Source organism: Pipra filicauda, unplaced genomic scaffold, assembly GCF_003945595.2.
Source record: "Pipra filicauda isolate LSUMZ 115617 unplaced genomic scaffold, ASM394559v2 scaffold74_size2892960_pilon, whole genome shotgun sequence".
NCBI lineage: Eukaryota > Metazoa > Chordata > Aves > Passeriformes > Pipridae > Pipra > Pipra filicauda.
Genome location: NW_024104920.1, coordinates 388887 through 413516, shown reverse-complemented (window position 1 = coordinate 413516; position 24630 = coordinate 388887). Strand labels below are relative to the sequence as shown.

The 24630-nt window shown below is 37.4% G+C and overlaps 1 protein-coding gene across 4 annotated transcripts in view; it reads right to left on the bottom strand.

The window, feature by feature from the left end:
- Positions 1-24630, bottom strand: part of PARD3B (par-3 family cell polarity regulator beta) — a 399222-nt gene that overhangs the window by 222991 nt on the left and 151601 nt on the right. For all 4 annotated transcript variants that reach the window (XM_039389618.1, XM_027731420.2, XM_039389619.1 and 1 more), the window contains exons 5-6: positions 11896-11987; positions 1971-2057 (exon numbers count right to left, since the gene is read on the bottom strand). In XM_039389618.1, the coding sequence (XP_039245552.1) occupies positions 1971-2057; positions 11896-11987 (179 nt within the window). The remainder of the gene's footprint in view (positions 1-1970; positions 2058-11895; positions 11988-24630) is intronic.

Here is a 24630-nt window from a genome sequence, read left to right as displayed (position 1 = left end):
TTCATTATATTTAAGTGCAAAAGAAAGGGGGAATTATTTCCATTACTTTTGTAGTTCTGTAAACTACGATTTTGTAAATTAGTACTATTTTTTAATGACCTCTTAAAAAAATCTTTGGTCTGTAGCAGCACCAGGCTAAAGCCAGCATTACCTTATTAGAAGATAACTTCACGATTAGAATACCAGACCAAGTTAGTCATGGCCAGTATGTCCCTATAAATTCTATCATTTCATTAACAGAAACAAAAGATGCTCTCCTGTACTTTCTCATGTTATGATGAGTTACAGTTTATACACGAGTCTCGGGCTTGATTAAATAAGAGGGTCAAGCAATTTAAGTCACTCTAGTGCTTTAACAGAGGTATCAGTAGGGTTCTGCCAAGGGTCATTAAAATTGCTAGACAACTGTCTAAACAACAAGTAGTTAATCTCTCAAAGACTATTCTGCTCCAAGGGATCCCCAAAAGCATTTGTAAATAGGGACATATTAACATGCATGTAATGTAGACCAAAGAATGCCACTTCTTCATGGCTTTAAAGGTTGCACTCAACACAGTGATACTTGAGTATAGAACTGTATTTCAGTCACAATAATTACTGATTTTAATAGCTTGTAATTTTATCACTTTTTTTTTTAATGAATGATCTTGAAATACAGTGTACACACTACAACTTTTATGGCATGCCTATATAAAATCTGCATTTCATAGTGTGGTAACAAACATAAGTGCCTCTCTCAAGACAAACAGGCATCCTGCACAGCCAAGGACACAATTTGGACCTCCTACAGTTCCCATCGAAGACCAACTTTCTTCTTGAGACAGTGACGACATTTTTACAGGCAGCAGGTGGACATCTATTTTCCCTTTCGGTAAATAAAACAATCCTAATTGATTTGGGTCCACTTACAAACTCAGATCTTGCCAAGAAAACATTTATACACACAGACCTTCACAAGGTAATTCAATCCTTCACATTCTCTGTTCTACATGCAAGTTGACAGTAAAGAAACATTTAAGAATTAGACAAATTTTACTTTTGCAATAATTATCTTTGTGTTACAGGCAGCCATTTTACTATAAAGTAGAGTCATTTATAGCTCTTATTCACGGTTGCCAGGGTCAAATTAACTCTCTGGCTAAGCCTCTGTATGTAAAATTTCAGGCTAGATTTTTTTTTAATTTTTTTTTTTTTAAACACATCTGAGTTACATAGCTTGGAAAACAGTTATAACAAAAATGCTGACGCAGTCTTAACTACAGCACATCAATATGAGCACACTGCTATAATAGGCTTTTGTGATATCAACAGACTATGTTAAATCATTTATAATTAAAGTAATCGCATTGTGACAAAGAAAAGTTCATGATATAGTGCACATTTTATAAATGCTATACAACCAAATCTGAAAGATGGCTTGAAAAATACGAGATGTGAACAGGCAAGCAATTCTTTTGACTTTTCGTGTCCGATATATCACTAAGGACGGACCTATGCAGAGACATCCAATTAGGAAAATCCAAACAAAACAAACAATGATAAACTGGAAGAAACAAACAAAAAACCAGCAACACAACCAAACCCAACTAAACACCACACAAAACTACAGTCTAGCTTACCATTCAGAGAATAAAAACAGAGGCAATTAAAAGGACATATATGAACAAAGAGGGTGGTATTGACTGAAAGAACTGGACGTGGCACTTAGTGCTATGGTCTAGCTGACAAGGTGGAGATCTGTCTAAGACTAGACTCAATTAGTTTGGAGATCTTCTCCAACCTAAATGACTCTATGGTTGCCCAATACAGACCTTAGGCTAGTTAATATGTCAGTAACAGAAAACAGTGTCATACACCAATTTTCTTTAAAGTATTTGTTTTCCTTATGGTAAAAAGGAGGTATTTGAAGACAAGCACAACTGAAATCCTTTCATTAATATTCTTCTTGAGCAATGCAGAAAATATCTTACCTTCCACTCAAAGATGAAAAGAAGGGCACTACATGTATTCCCAAGGGTCCACCTTCCCCAGAAATCTCCACTGTTTTTGTCATTTCACTAAAAAAGAGCATAGGAAAACACATCTCATATGCTTATTCACAGAATTCTCTATGTTAAAAACAAATTCCTGATTGATCAGAGAGTGGAAAGGGTAGAAAAAATATTTGACTCAGAGCTCACTAATATATAAAAATATGATGAAAAGTAAAACAGCTATGCAATCCTTTATTTTTTTATATTAGTATTTTTGTATTTTAAAAGGGAAAGAAATCAGTTACTAGATATTTTCCTAAGTTAACTCCCAAGTAAATTAATTAGAATATTAAAGAATAAGCTTTTAAGTGAGGAGAGACTTCATCATCAAAAAAAAAAAAAGAAAGGGGGGAGAGGTTATTCTACATATTCTTAATTTACACTCCACATTAGCTGCTTCAGTCAATTTCCCCATGTGGCCACATTATAAACATGAAGATCACACATTAAGGACATCAAGCCTATAAGCAAATTAGTCAAATCATATTTAAATATCTTGATTTCTGCCCTCAGTTGCGTACAGCCTGACAAACAAAGAACAAAACAAATTGTAATCAAAAGTGCAACTCAGCTCATTTTATCAAAAAGTTTCCTTCCTTAAACACCATTATCAAAACCCTCTGTACTACCTCTGACAGATTTTTGCTGTTTCATTTCCTATTGAGTATTTTACACTGCCAGCCATACAGTGACCTTTTCTCTATTCTGGGTGATCCTAATTTGGAAAGGAAGGTACTTCAATTGGCTACAACATTTAAAAAAGAAATTAGTAGCAGCTGTATTTCAGCAGATCACGTTCTTTCTCTCTATACTAGTGTACATCTTCTGTAACACCCCCTCCCCTCAAATTGTACTGAACACCATCGACAGGATTAGTGGCAGTGGACAGCTAGTGAGTATTTCCACTCGTATCAGAACACTTACACCACAAGCTACAAGCTCACCACGTGCATGCCAATCCTACAGTGCTGACAGAGCACGGCAAACTCAACCAAACGGCCCCTTTAGACACTGCCAGGAGTTAAAGATTCAGTCTAACTGATGCAAGGGCAGGCTGACAGTGGGGATAATAGTTCCGACCTTCCTCCAAAAACCATACAACGGATCTAGAGGGCACATGTTTGCAGAGTAAGATGACCAAGCTGACTCTTCCACACCACCCTGCCCTCCCCCTCAAATTATTTTTCTCTAGTACAATGACTTCCTCTGAGATCAGCTGACTGTTTTTGCTGACCCATGGTCTTATGATCATTTGATATGATGCAAGAATCGGCAAAAATGTACCGGTATAAGGCAAGACTCTGTGACCAGCCTTCAAGTGGCAACACAGAGTTACAATACATCAGATACAACATAAAAACATGTAGCACAGCTAAACCCTCTCACAAGGAGCACAATTACTAATGACAAGAGTGAGTTTTGGGGAGGTTTTTTTCTTGTAAACTATTCTTCCTAAAAGGCCGATGCTGTAATGAATTTATGTTCCATAAAAATGAAATAGAAAGACCCTGAGCAACAAACCACCACTGATCCCAGTGCAACAGGTTTACATACTAATGTATTTATAACACAGGCACCATCAACAGGCATTTGCACATTTTTTTCTTTCCTGAACTGCCCCTCCTCATTAATCAAAATCCTGACAAAATCTTCCTCTAGGTTTTTTTACATATACTTTTTTCTAGGGAAACTAGTCAGAAAAACTAATCAGGGTGGTTACCAAAAACCTCAACAATGAATTCATAGGAAATTAACTCCTCTTTGAGTTCCATCTTCTACTTCCTTCAATTCTCTTAATACACAAAGAAAGATAATTAAAGGGCTACTTTTATTGTCTTTTGAACTTCTACAGCATCAAAATGCATAAGTAAAATAAGTAGCCAAACCATACAGATCCAGAAAACAATCAGAAGTAGTGAATGTCCTTTCATTTGTACAGGGAAAATTTAAATAGGTTACAGTTATCCCCAGATAACCCTGCATGTTGCTTAAGTACTTCAGGGAAGAGTTGTCTTCCTGAGCAACTGTGAAACAGAGCAAAAAGTTTTTTGAGGGCTATCACGACAGACAGGTTCACTGTCATATTAAATCAATGCATTTACAGTTATAAGTAGGCTCAAAGCCAAAGAAAACAAACAAGCGTATTTTTAAATCTAACATGAAATCTACACACTAAGAAAAATAGGATTCTTTATGTAAACCAATAGCCCACATGTACATTGTGTATTACTTTTAAACACTGAGGTACATCCTAAAACTTATGGAAGTTCTAAATATGCAGAATAAGACACTCTGTATGCATATATTAAAAAGGGTACTTTGGAATTACAATTTTAATCAAAAATCTATGAATCTAAAGACTTCTTTTTCTCAAATGTGATTCTTAATTGCATCTGAGAAGAAAACTTCCCTTCAAACCAACTTTCAAGAATCTTTGAGGACGTTATTTTTATATTATACCTATGAAAGCATGACAGTTAAAAATTTAAAAACTGGGACATTTGGGGTTTGGTTTGTTTTTTATTTGTTTAGCAACTTCAAAGATTAGAAATTCAAACAAATTTGGCATCATTCACTCATTCTGTCCCTCTCTGGGCACATTTAATCTGCCCATGAGAACAGCTGAACTCACCTGTGTACTATTCCACATTGGCTTACAGTTTATACTATACTGGAGAAAGTATTCAGGAATAGGGCATGCCTGAATGAAATCCTAAATAGGATGAGCTTTAAGAATACTAAGTACTAAACTCCACAGGCACAAGGGACAAAAAGATGCTGGGACTCTTCAGTTTGACAGAGCCAAGTTAAAAAAATTAAAAAAGGGAGTGGGAGAATGCAGAATTGCTTTCCACTGCAGGTTGATAACTGTGATATTGACAACAGAGAAGGTAACTTATAGATTTTCTGCAATATTCAACACTTTTAAGAAACAAACCAACCCCCAAAATAGGAAAAAAATTAAATTCCATAAGTTAGTAACCCACTAGTGACATACTCCTATTTTAAATCTCCCCTACAGATCTTAAATGCCTTTTGCAGTAAAAGAAAACACAAGTCCGGCCTATCCAGTGTAAAAGTCCTGGAGTCCAATTGCTAGATGGGGAGGAGAGGTTGGAAGCATTGGTGAGCAATGCACAGAGGGTGCCTCAGTGTGTTACTGTTTGTGTCTCCTGTACGTTCTTCAAGGAGCAGACAGAGCTCCTACCTCAGAAAAAACTGTCCCTGCTGAGTTTGGAACTCAGTCTCTGTGGAACACATACAGATGTATTCTTACAGCAGTCAAAATAAGGGAACTTTTAAAAAGCATTTATGGGGGTGAAATTTATCAGAACTGCAGGGTTCACCCCAACCAGACACACAGCAATCAGGCTTCTTCAAATGGCACCTCCCTGCCCCTCACTGCACTGCAGGTGCCTCAGAGGTCTCACTGAAGAGAGAACACCTGCCTAGTATGACCTGATCAAAGACCACATTCAACACTGTACTACTGATTTTTAACCTGAGGGAGCTGTCATCGTTTACTATTTAAATTCTTCATTGCTTGATGTTATTGATTTCTGACAGATTCTTTACCGTCTATCACATTTGTCTGGAAGGCTTGCCATGCATATTATTAAAAATGTTGATGAGCACTGTTTAGTAAAGAGAGAGATAGAGAAGGCATACACGTGTGTAGTGAGCATGCTCAGCACTGGTAATATGGAAAGCAAAATTTAAATGGAGTGCTGCACATTCAGTGGTGCATATTTAGTGGTGAATCAATGTGATCCTCAGGTTGGCAGTGTCCTCGCTGTCGAATACTATAGCTCCCTCTCCTGAAATCTGTATCAAGAATTAGCAGTTTGTCAGTTTTGCAGTGGGAAAGATCTGTCAGCTGAAAGCTTCTCTGCAAACTACCCAACAACACTCACAAACTGATCCGAGCCACTGAGAACTCAGAGATGCTTAAAAGGGAACTCTCTCTAGAAAGAAATGTTTTGGAGTTTTGCAGCAGGGCCTGGTTCACTAAGGTACTTTGACCTTCCTCAGTTAAAAATGCTAGGAGAATCTTGGTAGCATTTCTCTTGGAGAACGCAGCAGACACAGCCTAAAGCAGATTAATTGTTTTGCAACACACTGAAGACAGTACCTTGGAAAAGCTGCTTTCTGCATGGGTTAGTGGGCAAAACTTGTCATCATGTGTATGTCACAACAATCTACTGCCTGAGTAAACACAGATCAAGTATTTATCATTCCAACGGCATTTTCCTTTGCAAATTTTACTCAACACTTTCTCATGTGTGTTTAAGAAAAGGTACAGATTAGTAAGATGCTTTATCTGAAAAAAAATCTCCTAGTGCAGGATGTCAATGTTTCCCTTGCAAACAGAAAAGCACAGCTGATATGCTGAACATGCTTTGTGGTGTTTTATTGACCACAGTCAAGTAAAAGACAAAATAAATGTTACTCAAATGTAGAAAGTTCACAGATGAAGTTATTAAGCTGCATCTCCTTGCTTGTTCTTCACTGTGCCTCCAGCCCCTCCAGGCAATTCCAGCAGAGAATCCATCGACAAAGGGTGTTGACATTTGGTAGCGAGCACAGGCCTACAGGTGATGTCAAGTTCCCAAAGGGGACTTTAACAAGGAAGACTGCACAGATCTATCCAAATAAAGAGGGTGGTGACTCTGTCCATGTACTTTTTTCACAGACTAAGCTAGTACAGTTACTGATGGTAATAAAGTACTTGTACTCATTCTTCCAGAGTAGTCAGCAAAACTGAACCTGTCAGATAGCATACTTCCCACCCATCTCCTATCCCTTTTCCACATTTTTCCTTCCATCTTTTCAACTAAGTGCCTAAAGGTCTGCTGAAAGCCCCGAAGAAGAAATTGAAATTCCAGATGTTAAATAACGTGGACATACTCAAATGATGAAAATCCAAACAATAAACAGGGATGGAGAGCACCCTACAGGGAGAGGAGAACACAGCTGAAGGTGTAGTCAAGGATGAGCTTTCCAGGCACAGTTAAGGAAACTGCTCACTCTTTTACAAGAGACAGGCAAGCTTCAGCTGCTCCATTCTACACTAAACTAAACAAACAAACTACCCACAAAGTTCAAATATTTACTATGAAATAAGGCCAGATTCTTCCAGTTTCAATTTGAAGAGGAAACAAATCACCTTCTCCTAACTAAAATGTGTTAATCCAGATTTTTTGTCCCACTAAAATTAGTTAGTTCTTACACGATTAACTGTCTAAAGGTTTGGAGAGAAACCAGACAGCCTGCAGGCACCAGAGTTTTGTGTCTTTTTTGTCTTTAAATCAAGTTGTTCCAATTCTCTGTTAGACTAATGAAAGACACAGTAGGTTAAAAAAGGAAAATACAGAGAAGGAAAAAAATTCTGCAGCTACACTTTAATTATGTATCTACAGTGCTTAAACCAAGGAACTGACCCTGACCTCTGCTAAAAAGAAGTGGGAAGACAGCAAAACAGAACATAATGAAAACACATAATGAATTATCTATGCATAAATTACCCTTTGAGTTCCAACTAATCCAGTGCTATTAAGCTAAACATCCACTTCCAAGCAGATTCATGTTTACTGTTTCTTAACACCATCATTTTTACTAAAAAAAAAGCAAGGTTTACAGACCCGGTACTTCAATGAACAGCGGGCGAAGGAACTCAACGTTAAAGGTTGTGACAAATGTCTACCTGACAATCTATAGAATATCAAGATCCTGTTCTTCAAAAATCTTTCAAACCTAGTACAGAACATGAAAGGATGCAAGAAGAAATACAAAATTTTATACACTGATGGCATTAGCTTAGGTTCTTTTACCCTGAACATTATTTTTACCAGCAAATAAACAAAATAATTAAAAAAAAAAAAGCCACCTCCAGAATTTACAAAAAACGTTCCAATGACCCAATGTTCAACTCTCAAAATGTCAAATTAAAATTTTCATACTCCCGAGGGATACAGTCCTGAAAAATTTCCCAGTCCTTTTCCAGTGAAATGTTTTAAGAGGATCCAGGCAAAACTTCCCACTAGCTTCTGAGTAGAAGAGCTAAAAATCCTCTCTATGGCCACTGGTTTACCCAATGTGCAACTCATTTCACCTACTTAAATCAGTGAACTGATTTTCTTCAAATGGAACAGTTTTCCTACTTGAGTGAGAAGTATAAAACAATTGAAGTCTGGAGCCTTTAAATTCAACTCTTTGGGATTCACAATCATGAAATATTAACTATGGTATTCTTTTTTTATGCTTCCCTCTGAAATACCCATTTATTGGCTGTGGTCAGAAGGAACCCTGACCTCAGACACGTTGGTGCTCAGATCATTTTTTTAGGGTGATGAGTTGCTATTTTGCTATTTTGCTGAAGTGCTGTAAGACCTTCATTACCAAACTCAGTGAAAGTCGCAGGGACAATATTGGTTTTCTTTCTTCTATAGCACGGAAAAGCTTCCATAGCATGGAGCAGCTCACAATTAGGCTGAAGTATCAGATTTATTAACATCGCTGAACATGGTTTATTTAAATGGCACATTTAAATGAAGGCTTAAGGTATGGTGGTCCTTCATGGCCCTAACACCTTGAAATACAACAAGGAAGATACCTGAATAAATCAGAATTATAAGTAACACTTTCTTTCAGAATAAACAGTGTAAAAGGAGTCAAATCAGATATTAAGATCCTAGTTTTACTACTTGTGGAAAAAACAGTTTTCTTATTTAATATTATTTTATTAATAAAACCTTCTTTACTTACATTCAATCAAATTAAATAACAGTGAGATAGACGGTCTCTAGTGACTTACTATTTTCCTTTATAAACCTATTACTCCTAATGAAAACACTTTTGGAAAAACAGTTTAAAAAGCTTCACTTAGAAGAAAAAAGCCAAACAAGAATCAAATTTACTGCCTTAAAATTTAAATTCTCTGACTTTTATAATTCCAGTGAATTTCACAGAAATATGAACTAACTTTGCTTTACAAAATAATGTATTCAGAATTCCTCTAAAGTTCACTGTTTGAAGAAACTGAAATATGTTACAAATACTTCAGTATAATTCACAACTTTCAGGAAAAAAATCCACATAGTACCCACCTCAACTCTTGCAGGCAAAAAAAAAATAGTGTTTTCTAAATTCTCCTTAGGACACAGGAACTACAAGCAAGGCATATTTTGGTAGAATTATTTTACTGGGACTGTATTTAAAGAAAGACTGATCATTTCTCTTTATTTTGGTTTGGTTTTCATTTATTTGGTTGGGTTTGGCCATTGTTTTTCTGAATGCGTCAACCTCAAGATTAATACAAGTCATTTAAAAAAACCCACAATTACAACCAATGCAGAAAGACTCTTGGGAATATCCTGTTCTGGCCAGCTTTCCCTCTGCTCCCTGTCTGTCCCACACTGATGCTCAGGCACCAGTCAAGTGGGCCCCTATCTATATTCTTTACCACTTTTCCTTCCGCAGTCCTCCGTCAAGACAGTTTGCAGAATTCAGCAGAAATTGTAAGAGAGCTACAGAAATTTAGGCTTATTATTGACTGTTTTTTGACAAGGTCAGAGGAGACTTGGTCATTCCAGAAAACTGAAAAACTCTGAAAAGCATCACAGAGGGTTTTCGCGTCAGCATTTCCAGTGGCCACCAAATTATGAAGATTAAAAAGCAAACGAGTATCACAACCTTCTTCTGAAGAATGCCAAATGCAAGCAAGGAATTGTTTAACTCGATAAACAATGATATGCTCTTAAAAAATTCCTGAGAGGACTTAGAGGGTCTAATCCACCCTAGTAAAGTCATAAGGACAACAGTAAATATGAGCATAGTGTGCACAGAGCTTGATTAATCCCCATTACAAATTAACGGATCGAGAGACAAATGAGTGCATATATTTGGTGATGCATAATAATTACCTCAGGTGAAACAAGCTGTAGAAGTCTTTAGCAACAACATTCCTTAAAGAGAAAATAAGCATTAGCAACTAAACTAAGTTCTATACCTGCATGATGAACACTAATCAGCTGGCATGTAACTTAGAGGCCCGACAGGTGCAGAGAAAGCTGGAAGAGCACTCCAGTTCTTTTTCCTAATGAGACCATTCTAAAAATATGTACCAGTATTAGCAGGCAAGAGAAGAAATTACAAAATGGTATATGCACTAGGTGACAAGGAGGCCTCCAAAAGGGAGGAAAAATACCAGACAGTGAGTTGAAAACCACAACTGTACCAGGATCGTAAAATCTCCCATAAAATAAATGAAATTATGACATAAAGAGTAAGAAAAACTAGAAATTATCTCTCTCGTATGGAAAAGACTGATTTTTGATACATTCTAAAAAGAAAGGTAATCCTTCTATTAAAATCCTGGCACGGCCCAGAAGACCAGCAAGGTTCGAATCTCTGCTCTTGCAAACTTCCCCACAGGCTTTGGGTATATATTCATGCCTCTTTCCCAGCCCTCATGTAGGTAAAAAGAGAATATTAACCCTTGTTTTTTTCTCAGGTGTTTGTGAGGACAAATGCTCTCAGCACGCAGATACTACTTACTTCATGGGTTTTATTTTATACTGTTTTGACAAACAACTATAAGCTGCAGAATTATAGCAAAGGATTATTTGCTATCACCAAAATCGAAACAGAGTAATTTTTCACATTTTAGCTGTCACACAGAAGTTTGCCGTGTAAGTCATCCTAATTTCATTATACAATGTGCTACATATACCACTACAGTTCTGCAACAAACACAACATACTGGACAAAGGACTGAATTCCTTCACCTACCCAAAAAGGTGGTTTTAGCACAACCTGAATCACCAGTCAGAAGTGAAATTTCAGCTTATGGTGAGACAGGAAAAGAGCAGCAGGGAAACATTTTGCTCTACATTTACCAGGTCAAGTCCTCTAATGCCACCACTGACTGACCTGCTCTGTGACACTGTATTGCAGCCTGGCCTGTTAACTTGGTGTAACAAATGCAATCTGCAAAATCATTACTTTTCAATTTCATTTCAGACATTTAGAATTTTCCCTGTGATTTTAGGAACAATAAACACTGTTGCTCATTATTAAAACTCTTCAAACCACCTGATTTCCCCTCCTCTGGTTTCAGCTATGCAGCTCTCAAGTTTTACTGTATTTGCTTTCAATGCAGATTATAGATCTACCTAAGTTTCACTTAAAATTTAGACTGGTAGAAATTAAAGTTATTTCCCAAACTGTCAATGGGACTGCTCTCACCTTCAGAAATAGCAGCACTGGCCATCTCTAGTCGGTTATAAATGAAGAGAGGAAAAGAATGCATTCCATCTGACTACTCTAGTGAAGCAATGCACTGGGAAATATTGCAAATATTGGCTATAGCTTTCACAGTATATAAACACAGAGATAAAAATCTACTGCAGGATATAGAAAGTAATAACCTTACCACTCAAAAACAGACTTGACACTTAAACTGAAGAAGATGATTTTAGGACTATATGGTTCAGTGAATGATTATTTATTGAGATATAATATATGACTTAAGAACAGCTTCTATCTTAAGGCATGAAATACTTGCAGGACTGAGTAGAAATCAAAAAGGAAGTATACAATAGTAGTATTATTTCTCCCTTACCCTTACACTACACACAGCACAAAAAAACCTTCATATTCATCAACAAGGGTAAAAGTCTGTCATGCACAAATACGTGCTTCAGTATATGAATTGAAGGATGGGAAAGGGAGGAGGAGGAAGAGGTCATGACGATGGGAAACACAATGCAGATTCAGGACTGCAGCTGGAATGAGAAGTCAGTCTTGTCTTGCATGTTGATAAATCATACTTGAGTCAGCATCAAACAGAGGATGTTCCTACCTGACAGGGAGTCGGGCCCTCTGAGCCAACAACAGTTCTGTGTGTCCAGTGAGGTTCATCTCCCCATCCTGAAAGGATGCCTGGGAAGCACCCTGTTGAGAGATTTCAAAGCACATTTTGAAACTATATACATAATTGTGTGTTTATATTTTTTAATCAATATTTGGAAGAGAAAGTCAGTCATAAAGTAATATCATCTCACTGACAGTGAGGACTGAAAGACCCATTCTGCATGTAGTATCTGTGACACAGCATTTGAAGAAACAGGAGGGTATCTAAAGTCCTGCTCCTCATACCAGAGTCCCACCATCCTTCCACTGGAGAAGCTCATGGTACTACCTTCTTTTCTGCCTATCCAACCTGAAAGTCACTCTTTCCCACCCTGAGCCTCCTCCTTTCTCACAATAGATCACACGAATCTTGGAAAAACCAAATGGTTTTTTTTTTTTGGTTGTGCTTTGCCCCTTAGTAGCATTTATCTGGTAAAGATGTATTTTCACAGTAACTTCCCAGAAAAAGAAATTACGAAACCATTTGGCCAGACAAAAATACATTGCACACAGGGTCCAGGCATTAATGCTAAAGCTCTTGAAAACTATTATTTAACTTTCTTTTTGTGATCCTCACACTTTCAGTGTCTGCATTTTTTTCATACTGGGAGAGGAAAATAGTTACCAATGAGATAAGACCACTGTCAGCAGGTGATGTATTAGCTTTAACATACTGTACTTCATCCCAACTCTTATGGCAATAATGTAAACAGAGCAAATTCTGTAACAAAGACCTTCTTCGGAGAGGTCACTTCTGTCAAATCTGCAACAGGAATATAACTGGAAGACATAAATCTTCAGCTGTCAACACACTAAGATAATTCAATTCAGAGTTTGATCTTAACTAGATAAAGCCTAAAGTTAATCATTATTTTTTTTGTTGTTGCAGTGGTACAGTTTTCCAGTGTATACACTTGCCATATCAAGTTGTCTCAAGGCAAAAGGTAGCAATGCTATAAATTAATTTCAAAGAACAAGGCCAACTTGATAGGTAATTTAATTTTCAATAAAAGCTCTACACTGGATATTAAAAGTTCCAATTTCTCTCAAATGATGGCTCTACTCAAAAGATGGCTTTTAAGGTTTGGTGTTTCCAGTTCCTCAAAGATTTGTAGAACTTATTTTTAGCTTATAAGTATCAAGAGACTTGGGGGCAAGTGTGGGTTGCTTTGCGTTTCAAAATAGAATCACAAGCAGCCTTGCAAGCAAACCCTTAAAAAATATAAATCGAGCTGGATCGCCTTTTGGTTCACATGCTGCTTTTGAACCTATAATATTAGTAGAGATGCTCTTTGTGTGTTAATTAGAGCAGAAGCCAACAGATTTGGCTTCAACTGCAAGACCAATACAGCTCAAAGTGAACTACTGTTGCTAGTAGAAGAACCATTTTTAAAAACTGTGTATTAAGTAACTGCCATCTCTTCCAATCACTTTTCACAGTGGAACCACATGCCAAGGAATAATTCTTGCTATATGAAATATATTCCATACTAAGATCATAAATCAAGAATTTGACCTCAAGCAGTGCATTACCAACAAAAATCTCACATACAGCCTTCATATGTTGACTTCATCTTGACAAAAGCTTTAAAAAAAGTGTTTTGGTAGCAACAGATGCTGGAAGCAGACAAACCTCTTAACAATAATGTTCCCAACAAAGCCAACCTCCTTTAGCTAACCACAGAAAACACTGGTGCTACAAAGGCTCTACTTTTTGGAAAGCTTAAGGTAGCCAAGCCATGAGTAGGGTTGTGAATTAATTGGACTCTTTTCTTTCAGACACTGGCTGCAACACAGTGCAAGACAGAGAATATGCTACTCATGAACTCAGAATTTTTTGCCACCTGAAGCCTCCCTTGCAGTCTACACAAGTCTGCATAAGCTACGTTATTTCTCTGTTTCTAGGCTTTTGGTTACTATTGTTCTTATTGTAGTGAGATTACATCCATGCTTGTCCTCTACACCTCCACTTCCTGAGAAGCAGATTTCACAGTAAGGAAAAATACTGGTGTTCAGAACACAATCTCATCTCTTGTTTCTGTTGACTGACACACAGATGTTTAACCACAAGGAATGATTTTTTTGATCAACAAGTATAATCTCATACTTTGATTTGCTTAGTGACACAGGACAACACTGCTAAGAGCACAGTTCCACCCCAAGATAAGTAAGAGGTCCTTACAGAAAGATGGCAACTAAGAGCTTTCTTTTCTGCTAAAGGCCAGACCAGAAGAAAGTATCTTGAAGCTTGATAAGAGGATTATTGTAGATATCAGGGATGTCAGACCTTTGGAAGAGGTCTTGAAGAACAGGTTTATAAACACGACAAAAAGGTTTCAAGGCGTGTTTATTCCTGTACCAGAAAATAATGGTCCAGCCTTGCAAGGCACCTGACAGTCACACACACTTTAATCTTTCCACAAGATAAAACAAGAGGAATCAGAGGATAAAATATGGAGTCCATATCTACAATTACAGCTTGCTTTTTTTGTTTCTTTTGTTTGTGTTTTTGGGTTGGTTTTTTTGCTTATTGTAGTGTGGGGGTTTTGTTTGTTTGTATTTTAAATTTAAGGGAAAACTTGACCTCTCTCCTGAGCTGGACAGAAGTTTGTTGAGCGATTTCAGAAATGCCACAAGGGAAATTTCAGTATCAGAGCCTCCATCCTGCACACCACAGCCTGTTTTGATTTGAAGGCATACAGTGCTCAGACATACCACAGATTATCACATGCTCAAGTCAGTAAACACAAAGTCAGATATATTTAAAGGCTTAACTGATCAAGGAAACATGAATCATAACACCAGCATTATAATTGAGCTCTCTGAGAATGACATTAGAGCTTCAGTCACATAACAATCACTACCAATAGACAAATTCCTTTCGTACTTCAGCATTTCATTAGAAGCACAGCAAATTTTAACAGATCATCTCCTGATGAACCAGCTTGATAAGAAACCAAAAATGCACAAGTGAAGACCCTATCAAAAGCCAATGATCCAACACACATAGAAACGTTCAATCTCTTGTTCATATTTTAAAGTCTGATTGTTTTTCAATAGTAGCAGAATTAATGACACCGACTACCAAAGCTTGACTCAAATTTAGTTGACAATGTAATCGCTTTACGGTGACAGAACTGCAGTTTTCACTTAGGACATAGGAATAAAATGCAAAACGGTGTGGTAAAAACAAAAGCCAAGAAAGCATATGCATCTAAGAGCAGTGGAAGGTTTTTAATTTATTTACATATGGATAATTTGAATTAAGCAATTCTTCTTAGTGCATGTTCTTCAAATTAAGACTGAAGCAGAGGAGAGAGATTCTATTAAATAATAACCCTCTGCAAACACCTGCTACCCAAATGCTAGAAAGTCTAATATTCATTATGTGACAGCTCTCAAGTTAGGTAAACATGTACATGTGACAGTAGAAAGAGTGACAGAGCACATACCAGTAACATTTTCTACTTTGTGAACATACAGTCTTCTCAATTCAGCAGTCAGCACGGACATGTATTACCCCCAGCAATAAACACTGGAATCAGTCATGGTCTTATTGAGCTTAGGGAGTATGACAAATTCTCTGGGGTTTGCCTTTAATTTTTGAAAATGCTCATTTCATAAAAACCACAAAGCATCTAAGGGGAAAAGCAATAGTGGCTCTTTTGAACAGAGACATGAAAGTATCCATTTCTGGCTAGAAAAAGAGAGAGGGAAAGACAGAATTGACTAAAAATGGTCAAACCAACTGTTTGTATTACAAACAGAAAAGTGCAGCCCTGAGCAGCCGACACAGCAGAAGCTGCCCACCAGCCCCACTGTGCTGTTTTCTCACCATCACTGTAACCCAAACAAACTGGATTTTTGTATCTTCAAAAAAACTGCACCACATCTGTTTTCTAACTAAACTTTGGCTATAGTGTAGTTTTGAGTTACATTTTAGCTAAAAAGAAATCTTTTGTTGAGGTTCTTCTGCAGCAAAATTCTGCACGTTTAGGCAAGAGCAGACTGTATCACCCAGCCCAGCAAGACAAGCTCAGAAATATTCACAGGCCACCAATGGCTCTAGAAGGGTCCTACCTATATCACCTCAAATCTGCCTGGTAGGCTCAGAATACAATTCATTCTTAAGAAGTAAGAATTTGACTAGCATATAATTGCCAATATGTCACTTTTAGAAAAGCTATGTAGGAAAAAACATCCTCTTCTCTGAAAAAAAAAATATTATATAATAACCAACATGAGACAAGTCTCAAAACTAGATAAATTTGGAGAATATGGAGTCTAAATAAAGAACAGGAGAAAAGTCTGAGTGCAGGACACACTTGGAGTATAAAATGGTCATCAAACACTAACAATAAACTTAAAAGAAATAAATATGATCTATTAATAGTAGAAATACACATGATATGTACTCAAAGTAGGAGTGAAGCAGGTTGGTATACCCAAGGGAAATACTTGGTGTGCCCAAGTATCCTTATCTGAGGCTTTCTTTTAATGACAAAGTTAGAAGTGAAAATGTATGTCTGAAGTTCCAGTTTACAGTATTGTATTCCCCAAGGGCATCAACTTTTTAAAACAAAGCAAAGTATCCAAACCGAAGAGCAGAAGGTCACGGAGCAGGGTGTCAGGCTGCAGAGCTCGCTCTCCCTACCTAGTCAACAGTAAACCTTCTTCCAAGAAGGTTCAGTGAGAGTTCAGACATAAACAGTGAGATGCAAGGAAACCTGGGGGTGAAAGGGATGCTTAGTTTACAAATGCAGGAAATGTCTCATCGACTGCTCTCACAACAGACAATTTTAATTACCATATTTAAAAATTGAACATTTTTAGCAACACTTTCAGGATCATGTGAGCACTTCTGACAGCCAGAATGAGTTTAAAAAGCCATAGCACTATATTTAGCTTTAAAAATCAACACTTTCATAAATATTCCCAAACCAATTAGTGCGTGTTATAAAGGTGTTTACCTTTAGTTAGAACAACAAATGCAATACATGACATCACATTCAGAGGACGATCCTCAAGACCACATAACTCAAGAAACACACACATAAAGGCCCCTTTTTGTAATAATATGACCAAGCGCAAGTTAAAACATGAACCATATATCTTGCTGTAATGCCCAGCAGTTACACATACTGCTGGTTTCAAGTTCTGGCTGATTGTACCTGACTGTGCCTCAAAAAGGCTTCTGCATGGCTCACTTGGTCTTTTGGGACAAAACATAAGTTGTATTTGTAGGTGTGTTCCTAAAATAGTTAAGAAATAACCACTGTCCTTCATTAGGATACTCCTGCCATCCTCAGTTTGCAACAAGAAGAATGCAGCACACCACAAGCTTTAGGAATGTTTCAGACTTAAAATTAGTCTCTTCGATTCCTCCATTTGGCCTTAAATCCACAATGGGCCTAATTGAAGATGTGGCACTAAAACCCAACATAAAGAAAATATTTATCTTATCTTTATTACTTACCATGTACAGAGTCAGGCTATCTCAAGGCCAGGGAACAATCTGGCAAGTGAAATACGTTACAAGCTTCCAGTTAGCAGAGACCTGCACTGTAACTGTAGCAGAAACACATTTGGGGTAGAAAAATTTTTGTAATTGAGGTATCCTGCTTTGGGCTCAGGCAGAATTAATTTCTTTCCTAATTGCTGGTGCAGTGCTGTGTCTTGGATTTAGTATGAGAACAATGTTGATGAACCACTGATATTTTGGTTGTTGCTAAGTAGGGCTTACCCTAAGCCACGGACTTCTCAGTTTCTGCTCTGCCAGACAGGAGGTGCACCAGAGGCTGTAAGGGAGTGTGGCCAGGACTGCTGACCTGAACTGGCCAAAGGGATTATTCTACACCATAAAACATCATAGCCAGTACATAAACTGAGGGGAATTGGCTGGGAGAGGCCAATCACTTCTTCCAGATTAATTTTTTATTTTAACATGTCGCTTTTCTTTTTTCCTTCTAAATAAGCATAATGAAATATCAAACATCCTTTTAAAACCAACCAATAACAGAAAATTGAGTACGCTGCTCAGTATACTCTTAAATATACTTAAAAAAACAGAGTCTGTTGGAAAGAGAACACATTGACCAACAGACATACCAGCTGTCATACTTACACAGGTGTATTTATAACCACAATTAATTTATCTCAATTAAAAAATTCCTATTATCACAGTATCGGTATCATCAATACGTTAAGGATGGAAACCAATACAAATCAGGCTAATAAAATGCTGCTAAACTGAAGGAAAAGTATTATTGTTTGTTGCTATATATTTCTTATTTTTCCAGCAGTCTGCTTGATTTAAATCACTCTCCCTCCATAAAACATGTTAAGTATTTCTAAACAACTTATAATACTTACATTTCACTTACTGATTAAACTACATCATCTTCTCAACTATTCAGAATGTAATTCATTTGAAATGGATAATTGATGCAATTGTGCAGTATCTACAAATGCAATTAATCACTTGCTAAGAATGATTTTAGGCAGGCAATATGAAAATAAGAATCATAAAGCTTCTTTCAATGTCAATTAAAATGTATTCTACTGGACTGGTAAAAGATACTTTTCAACATAAGAATAGCTGTACATCTTCAGATATTTTTAATAACATGCAAGTGGATTCATGTTTAATTAGCACAGCACAAAGAAAAGCCATAATATAGTACAGCTTTTAGCAATTACATGACAGTTTCAGGAACCACAACAGCATTATTTCCCCCCTCAACTACCAACGGATTTCTTGAATATTGTAGCGAGTTGTGTGTGATCTTGGCACTTAAAAGGATATTCTAAACCAAAGGCATAAATAGATACTCTCCTGGGAATCCGTCCGAAGCAAGGAATTATTCCCCCAAATTGTTTGTTAACAATTCTCTACTGAGGGTTATCATTACAGCTGAACTGTACTGGTGGATAACATACCCTCTGTTGTTCAGTGCAAAACCAGAGCTGGCTGAAACCCCCTTCCCCAGCAGGTCCAGCTACTCTGGGTGACTTTGCACTGAAGCAGATTAGGAGCAACTTCTGCACATAAAACACATCTTGCCAGTGCCAACCTTCAAAATGTTCTCCCTAACCCTTCCTGCTCTACCTACTCCCAGTTTATTTCATCTTAATCATTCAAAAATCTAGATGAGGAGCATTCTCTGCATGGAAAAAGCAATGCTCTGAGTCCTCTACAAAGAGTAAAATATTTATTATTAAGAGTAACAAGGATTACTTTTAGGCCTGGAGATCAAAATTGTTACATACAATTTTGGTAACAGAACTTCAAGAGTTCTCACATGAAAGATTTCTTTATCACTGAGAAAAAAAAAAATCCACTAGTTGTAATAGTACTGGAGAGTTCACATCTTCCTTGGCAGTGGTTTTGCACGGGTAAAGGGAAGGAAAAGGTGCAGCTGGAGTGCCTAAGTATTTCAATTTCTGAAGGGTTGAGAGAAAAAGAAAAATGGAAAAATTGCCTCAGTTAAAAGTCTCCAGAAGTAGCTTTTCTGCACATAAAACTCTGGCCGTAAGCCCAACTTTTTTAAGTATTTCTAGGCTGAAGTGTGAGCAATGTCTTTTCCAAAACAGTAGAAAGCTGCTTTTAAAAGTATTGATAGTATATTGATAAATATTTGGATTTAGCACCTCTACTGGCCGAGAATCAATTCTTAAAAGAAAAGGAAATGTTCCAGTAAGGGTGAAAAAAAAGCCCCACACCAAACAACCCACACACCAACACAACCAAAAAACTACTGGAAATGTAAGTAATATGGTACATGTTCACAACTTTTAGGACATGTCAATACTGGAATAATTACTGAAAGGATGGAGTAACTGGCCAGCCATATGACCACAGGCACCTTTAAAACACAGGATATGTTTATTAGCCCTCTCCCCATTCATCATGTTGATTTTAATTGCCTACGAGCTCTCTGCCTGCACTGCCAGCCAACTAGACACTACAGAGCAATATTAGGACACTGTGCCTGAGTCAGTATTATCTGCATCTCAGAAAGATTATTAATTTGAACTAATGCATGCTTAGAGCATTTAAAATATTTTGGCTGACCTGAGGCATGCTACTCTGCTAGGATATTAATATTTGTGTTTTATTTACCTTATGTTTTTATTAGATTTTAATGATATTTTAAGGACTATTGCTAAATATACTGTCCAGAAGTACATGGGTAGCCTTTTATTTATAGAGAATATTTAGCAATGCAATCAACAACACAGGGCAGTGAAGAAGTGGGTGTTTCCAAGTTAAAACTTGTGATTTTTTTCTGCATCACCCATTTGGAGACAAAAATATGTGTTCAACGGAAGTACATAAACTTTGGACATTTTAGTTACTATATAAATTATTTGTAAGCAATTATTCCTATGGCAACAAGCATAATTTAAAAAGTGCACTATCATTAGCTCTACAAATGCACACTAATCCCTTCTCTCTTGGTTGGAAACTGCTATTGAGCAATTAATATTGCAAAAACAGGAAATAAATTAATGTTCCTACAAGAAAATCTACCAAATTTTCTCAGACCAAGGGAACATCAGCATGACACTCCCCAGCTGTTTTAAGCCTCCCAAGACTGACAGAACCTTTTACAAGAGATTTTCAAACTACAAAGTTGTATTTTGACTCATTCCTTATTTGTGCAGAGAGAAACTGCTTGTATTCCTTTTTTTAAAGTAAAGAAAGAAAAAAAATCTCTGAAACTACTATGCACTACACGAGAATTTCTTCATGGAAGTAGTACTTAGAGGACATCTAAATCTTATCTAGACAGTCTTATGTACGATGGCACATTACCATTTCCCCCACAAATAGCTGAATATACAAGTGATACTTCAGCCTTGCGCCTCTATTCCTTGCACTGAATCCTTTATTGAATTTACCTGTCTTTTTCATCCACATTAAAATTATGCATATCTTCACCACCACCAATGACAGGGGGAGTGGACAACAGTGGTTTCCAAAATTTAAAAATCACACTCATTTTCGAAGTTAAAAAAGGGGTCTTCATTAAAGATAGTAAACAGTATTTTGCTGCTAATTCTCTTTATGAATGGAGCATATAATAAGACGCATTAAACATGCTAAATTGGTCAACAGGAATCCATACATCCATTGATTCTGTAACAGCAAGGATAACCAAACTGTTACCATTCATCACTGCTCACGGCCTGTGAGAGCCAACAATTAAGCTTTGTCTTGATCAGAAATCTCTACTCATCGCTTTGGAAATTAAACAGTAACATCAGTAAGATGCTGTAATGGTATAAAAATGCTCTTTCACTTTAGAAGTCACTGTCATAGCTATATTTATGTCAAGAAGGCAGACACTTCAGTAACGAACACCAGATGAAACTCTGAAAAAGACAGAGCCGATCACATTGCCCAGATCTTCTCAGATTTGCCTTTTTGTAACACACCACTGATCAGCGACAGCCTGAGATAGTCCCTGCACCAGTAACCAGTGGATCACACTCACATCCAAGGACTGCTACAGTCAGGACCACCTGGCCCACCTCTCCTCCCAGCAGACAGAGCTGTGCCCTGGAATGCAAGGCCTGCCTGGGGCACAGCTCTGCTCCTCCTGCTCTGGGTTTGCCACTTGCAGTGTATTATGATAAGTTTTCCTCAGTGTGCAATGTATGTTAGTAATTGCTAGTTATGTTACCACTATTCCTCATATGGGATTATCATCGTGAAGCAACAGCACTGATTAATCAATTAGCATGGATTCATTAGAGAAGAGATGAAAGATAGGTAATGTAATTGTGTTTACTGAACAATGGATGACAGTGTGCTTAACGCCCAGAATTTCTAATAATACACAGTCACCTAGACTGATGTATACATAACATTATGAATATTTAGAACATCCTCACTGCAAAGCTAGACAGACAACAATCAGGCTGTGACTCTGTGTGCAAGTAATGCCAGGGCCTGAAGAATGCATAGAGGGGAGAACACAGACAACAGATAGCACACTCAGATGAATATTTCACCTTTGACTAAATCTTTGTAGAACAGCTACATGGCTTCCTATAATCCAGTATGCACAGGCACGTCTGCACAATACAGTGGCCAACAGCATAAACCACCAAAAAACCAGATATCACAGAAACATTAGCTGAGACAGGTTAAGCAGAAGAACATGAAAAACCTGACAGAGCCCTCTTTATTAAATGAACAGAAGCATACTAGGGTAACTGAGAAGCTTTTTCTCCAGATGTCCAAGGTGCACATCCCTTACTGTTTGTCCTTGTCAACAGCTGAACACTGAACTTACATCAACAATTAAAGAGCATGAACACCAAACTCCCAGACCCATCTCTCAATATGATCTCTCAACATGATCAGTGCCATTTAGGTACTAATGCAATAGTCAAAGACCCTTCTGCCTCATGGTGGTAGACAGACTGGCCAGTAATGTGAGCAGGTATCAAAAGATGAGACAAGAATTAAATTGAAAATACAGTGAAAATAAGATATTGAAATATAGCATCTGCCTGGAAGGAAAAAGACTAAAAAGGAATGTAAAGATTACAAGGGAAATACTTTGCTAAAAAGCTAAGGTAGAAAAAAATGCCCTCCATACTCCATGAAGTCAGAAATCTTCACGTAAATCAAATACCAGGGGCCCATGAGAGACCCAATCTATTGCATGACAAGGACCTGAATGCTCTCAGAGACCCACTCACCCATATTTTCCCATATGCTTCCACAATGTCCCAGGGAACCACAGTTTGTGATTAGTGCAGAGCTTCCTCAGCTTGTAATGCAGCTCCTGAATACAAGGTACTAAGAGTCACATTGCCTGTTCAGATCAAAGGCACTTGCATTCCTGCTGGGAGTTAAGTATTCCTCCTTAACTTTGTGGGCTGCTAATTTATTTGCTTTTCAAAAGAATCACATAGTGAGTATATGAAAAACCTGTTTGTTTCAGTCTAACAACGTGACTAGTGACTTGAGCATTGTCCTGTATACATCTTAATATTTAACCATTTTCTCCATACTTTCAGAGATGTCAGACTCTCAACGAAACCTCCCCAACACTGTGGCAAGGGAGCCATCATGATGGCCTAAGGAAAATATAACACAAATTTCTCTTGCCAGGCCTCTATTTGACAGGGAAGCCCTAGATTAGAGATACTCACAAATTTCTCTGTTGGCACGCTTTAAACCCAAATCTAAGAAAGAATTTGTCAGGCCATCAGTCTTGAACATGTTTCTAAGGGATCATAAGAACATCTTAACCTACACAGCATTAAACAAGTAAACAACGGTTAAAATGTTGCCTGAATCTCTTCAAGGAATGGAGTTGCCTACATCCAAGTGGGAGAAAACACACTGCCCTACATAAAGCCCTTGATCTTGATCCCAATTCTCAATGGAAATTAAGGCAACTGTGTAGCATTTTAATTCTGTCGAACTGTATACAAAACCTTGTTTTAGGATCTGAAAGTACAGGCACAGTATTACCCTGAATTTATGAGTGGATATTATTAATAAACCTGAGTTGGCTCCTGTGAGCCAAGACATTACTATCACTGGCTTATCTTAAACCTAGCAGACAATTGAAACCAGAGGCAGATCACCTGAGAGTATACTGTTATTTCCAATAAATCCTTATGAAGCATAATGGTATTTTCAACCTCTCCTAGGGTTTTTAAAAGTCATCAGAAAATAACCTTTCATGAAATGATCTGGTTCTATGTTAATTATTAACCACATCTTGAAATAACAGCACTGGTTAATAAATAACTTGACAGCACTAAAAATTGCAGTGGAAGAAAACTTTCAACATGGTTGAAAGGAAGCCGGGTGAACAAAATAACTTAAGCAAAGATATATCAGCATATTTTCTGGGAATAAAATAGAACAGCAATAATAGAACCTTAGAGATGAATTAAGCTCAGGCCATTTTGACCAGCACAGTTTTACCTACTAACCAGATTATGAGTGGCCTCCCAGAACCATATTTTTTTTTAATCATTTGAAGAAAATAAGCAAACAAAATCACATGGGTAACTTCATTTTACCATTATAAAGATATATTTATCAACAGAAAGAGCTTTTTTAAGGTTACAGGTGGACCTGATTGCATTACAGTTGCTGACTAACAGCAACATCTCTAACTGCAAGAACAAAGGTCAGAGAACATGTTGCTGTTGCTCAGGTGAGCACGGCAGGTGATGCAGAGAAATGAGTAACTCTCCAGAAGATGGAAAGCAGCATGAGTTATCAGTTGTCCTATTTCTTGCATGTGTTCCTGGACAAACATGACTGTTTCCATCCATGCCTGTTTCTTCGCTTTTGAGAAAAATACAGGAAAAGTGTATCACGAGAAATGCTGGTAATAAACATTTCCAGCAGAAATTCCCAATTTTTGTTTATTCCTGTTTTAAAATAAACATTATCAGTTATATCAATGATTTCCTAGAAAGAAAGTATCATAGAGACATGTTTACTATATCAGTGTTTACCACAAAGTGGAAGGAAACAGATAACCTGTCTCCTTGCATGCCTTTATGTAGCTCTATCTTTTCCTAACCTCTCCACACGAGGTGCTCAGGCTGGTTTCAGACACACAGAGAAACTACACTCTGAGACAAAATAGTTCCCTTGTTTCCAGTTCCTCAGAACTTAGAAACCAAAAGTATGGCACCA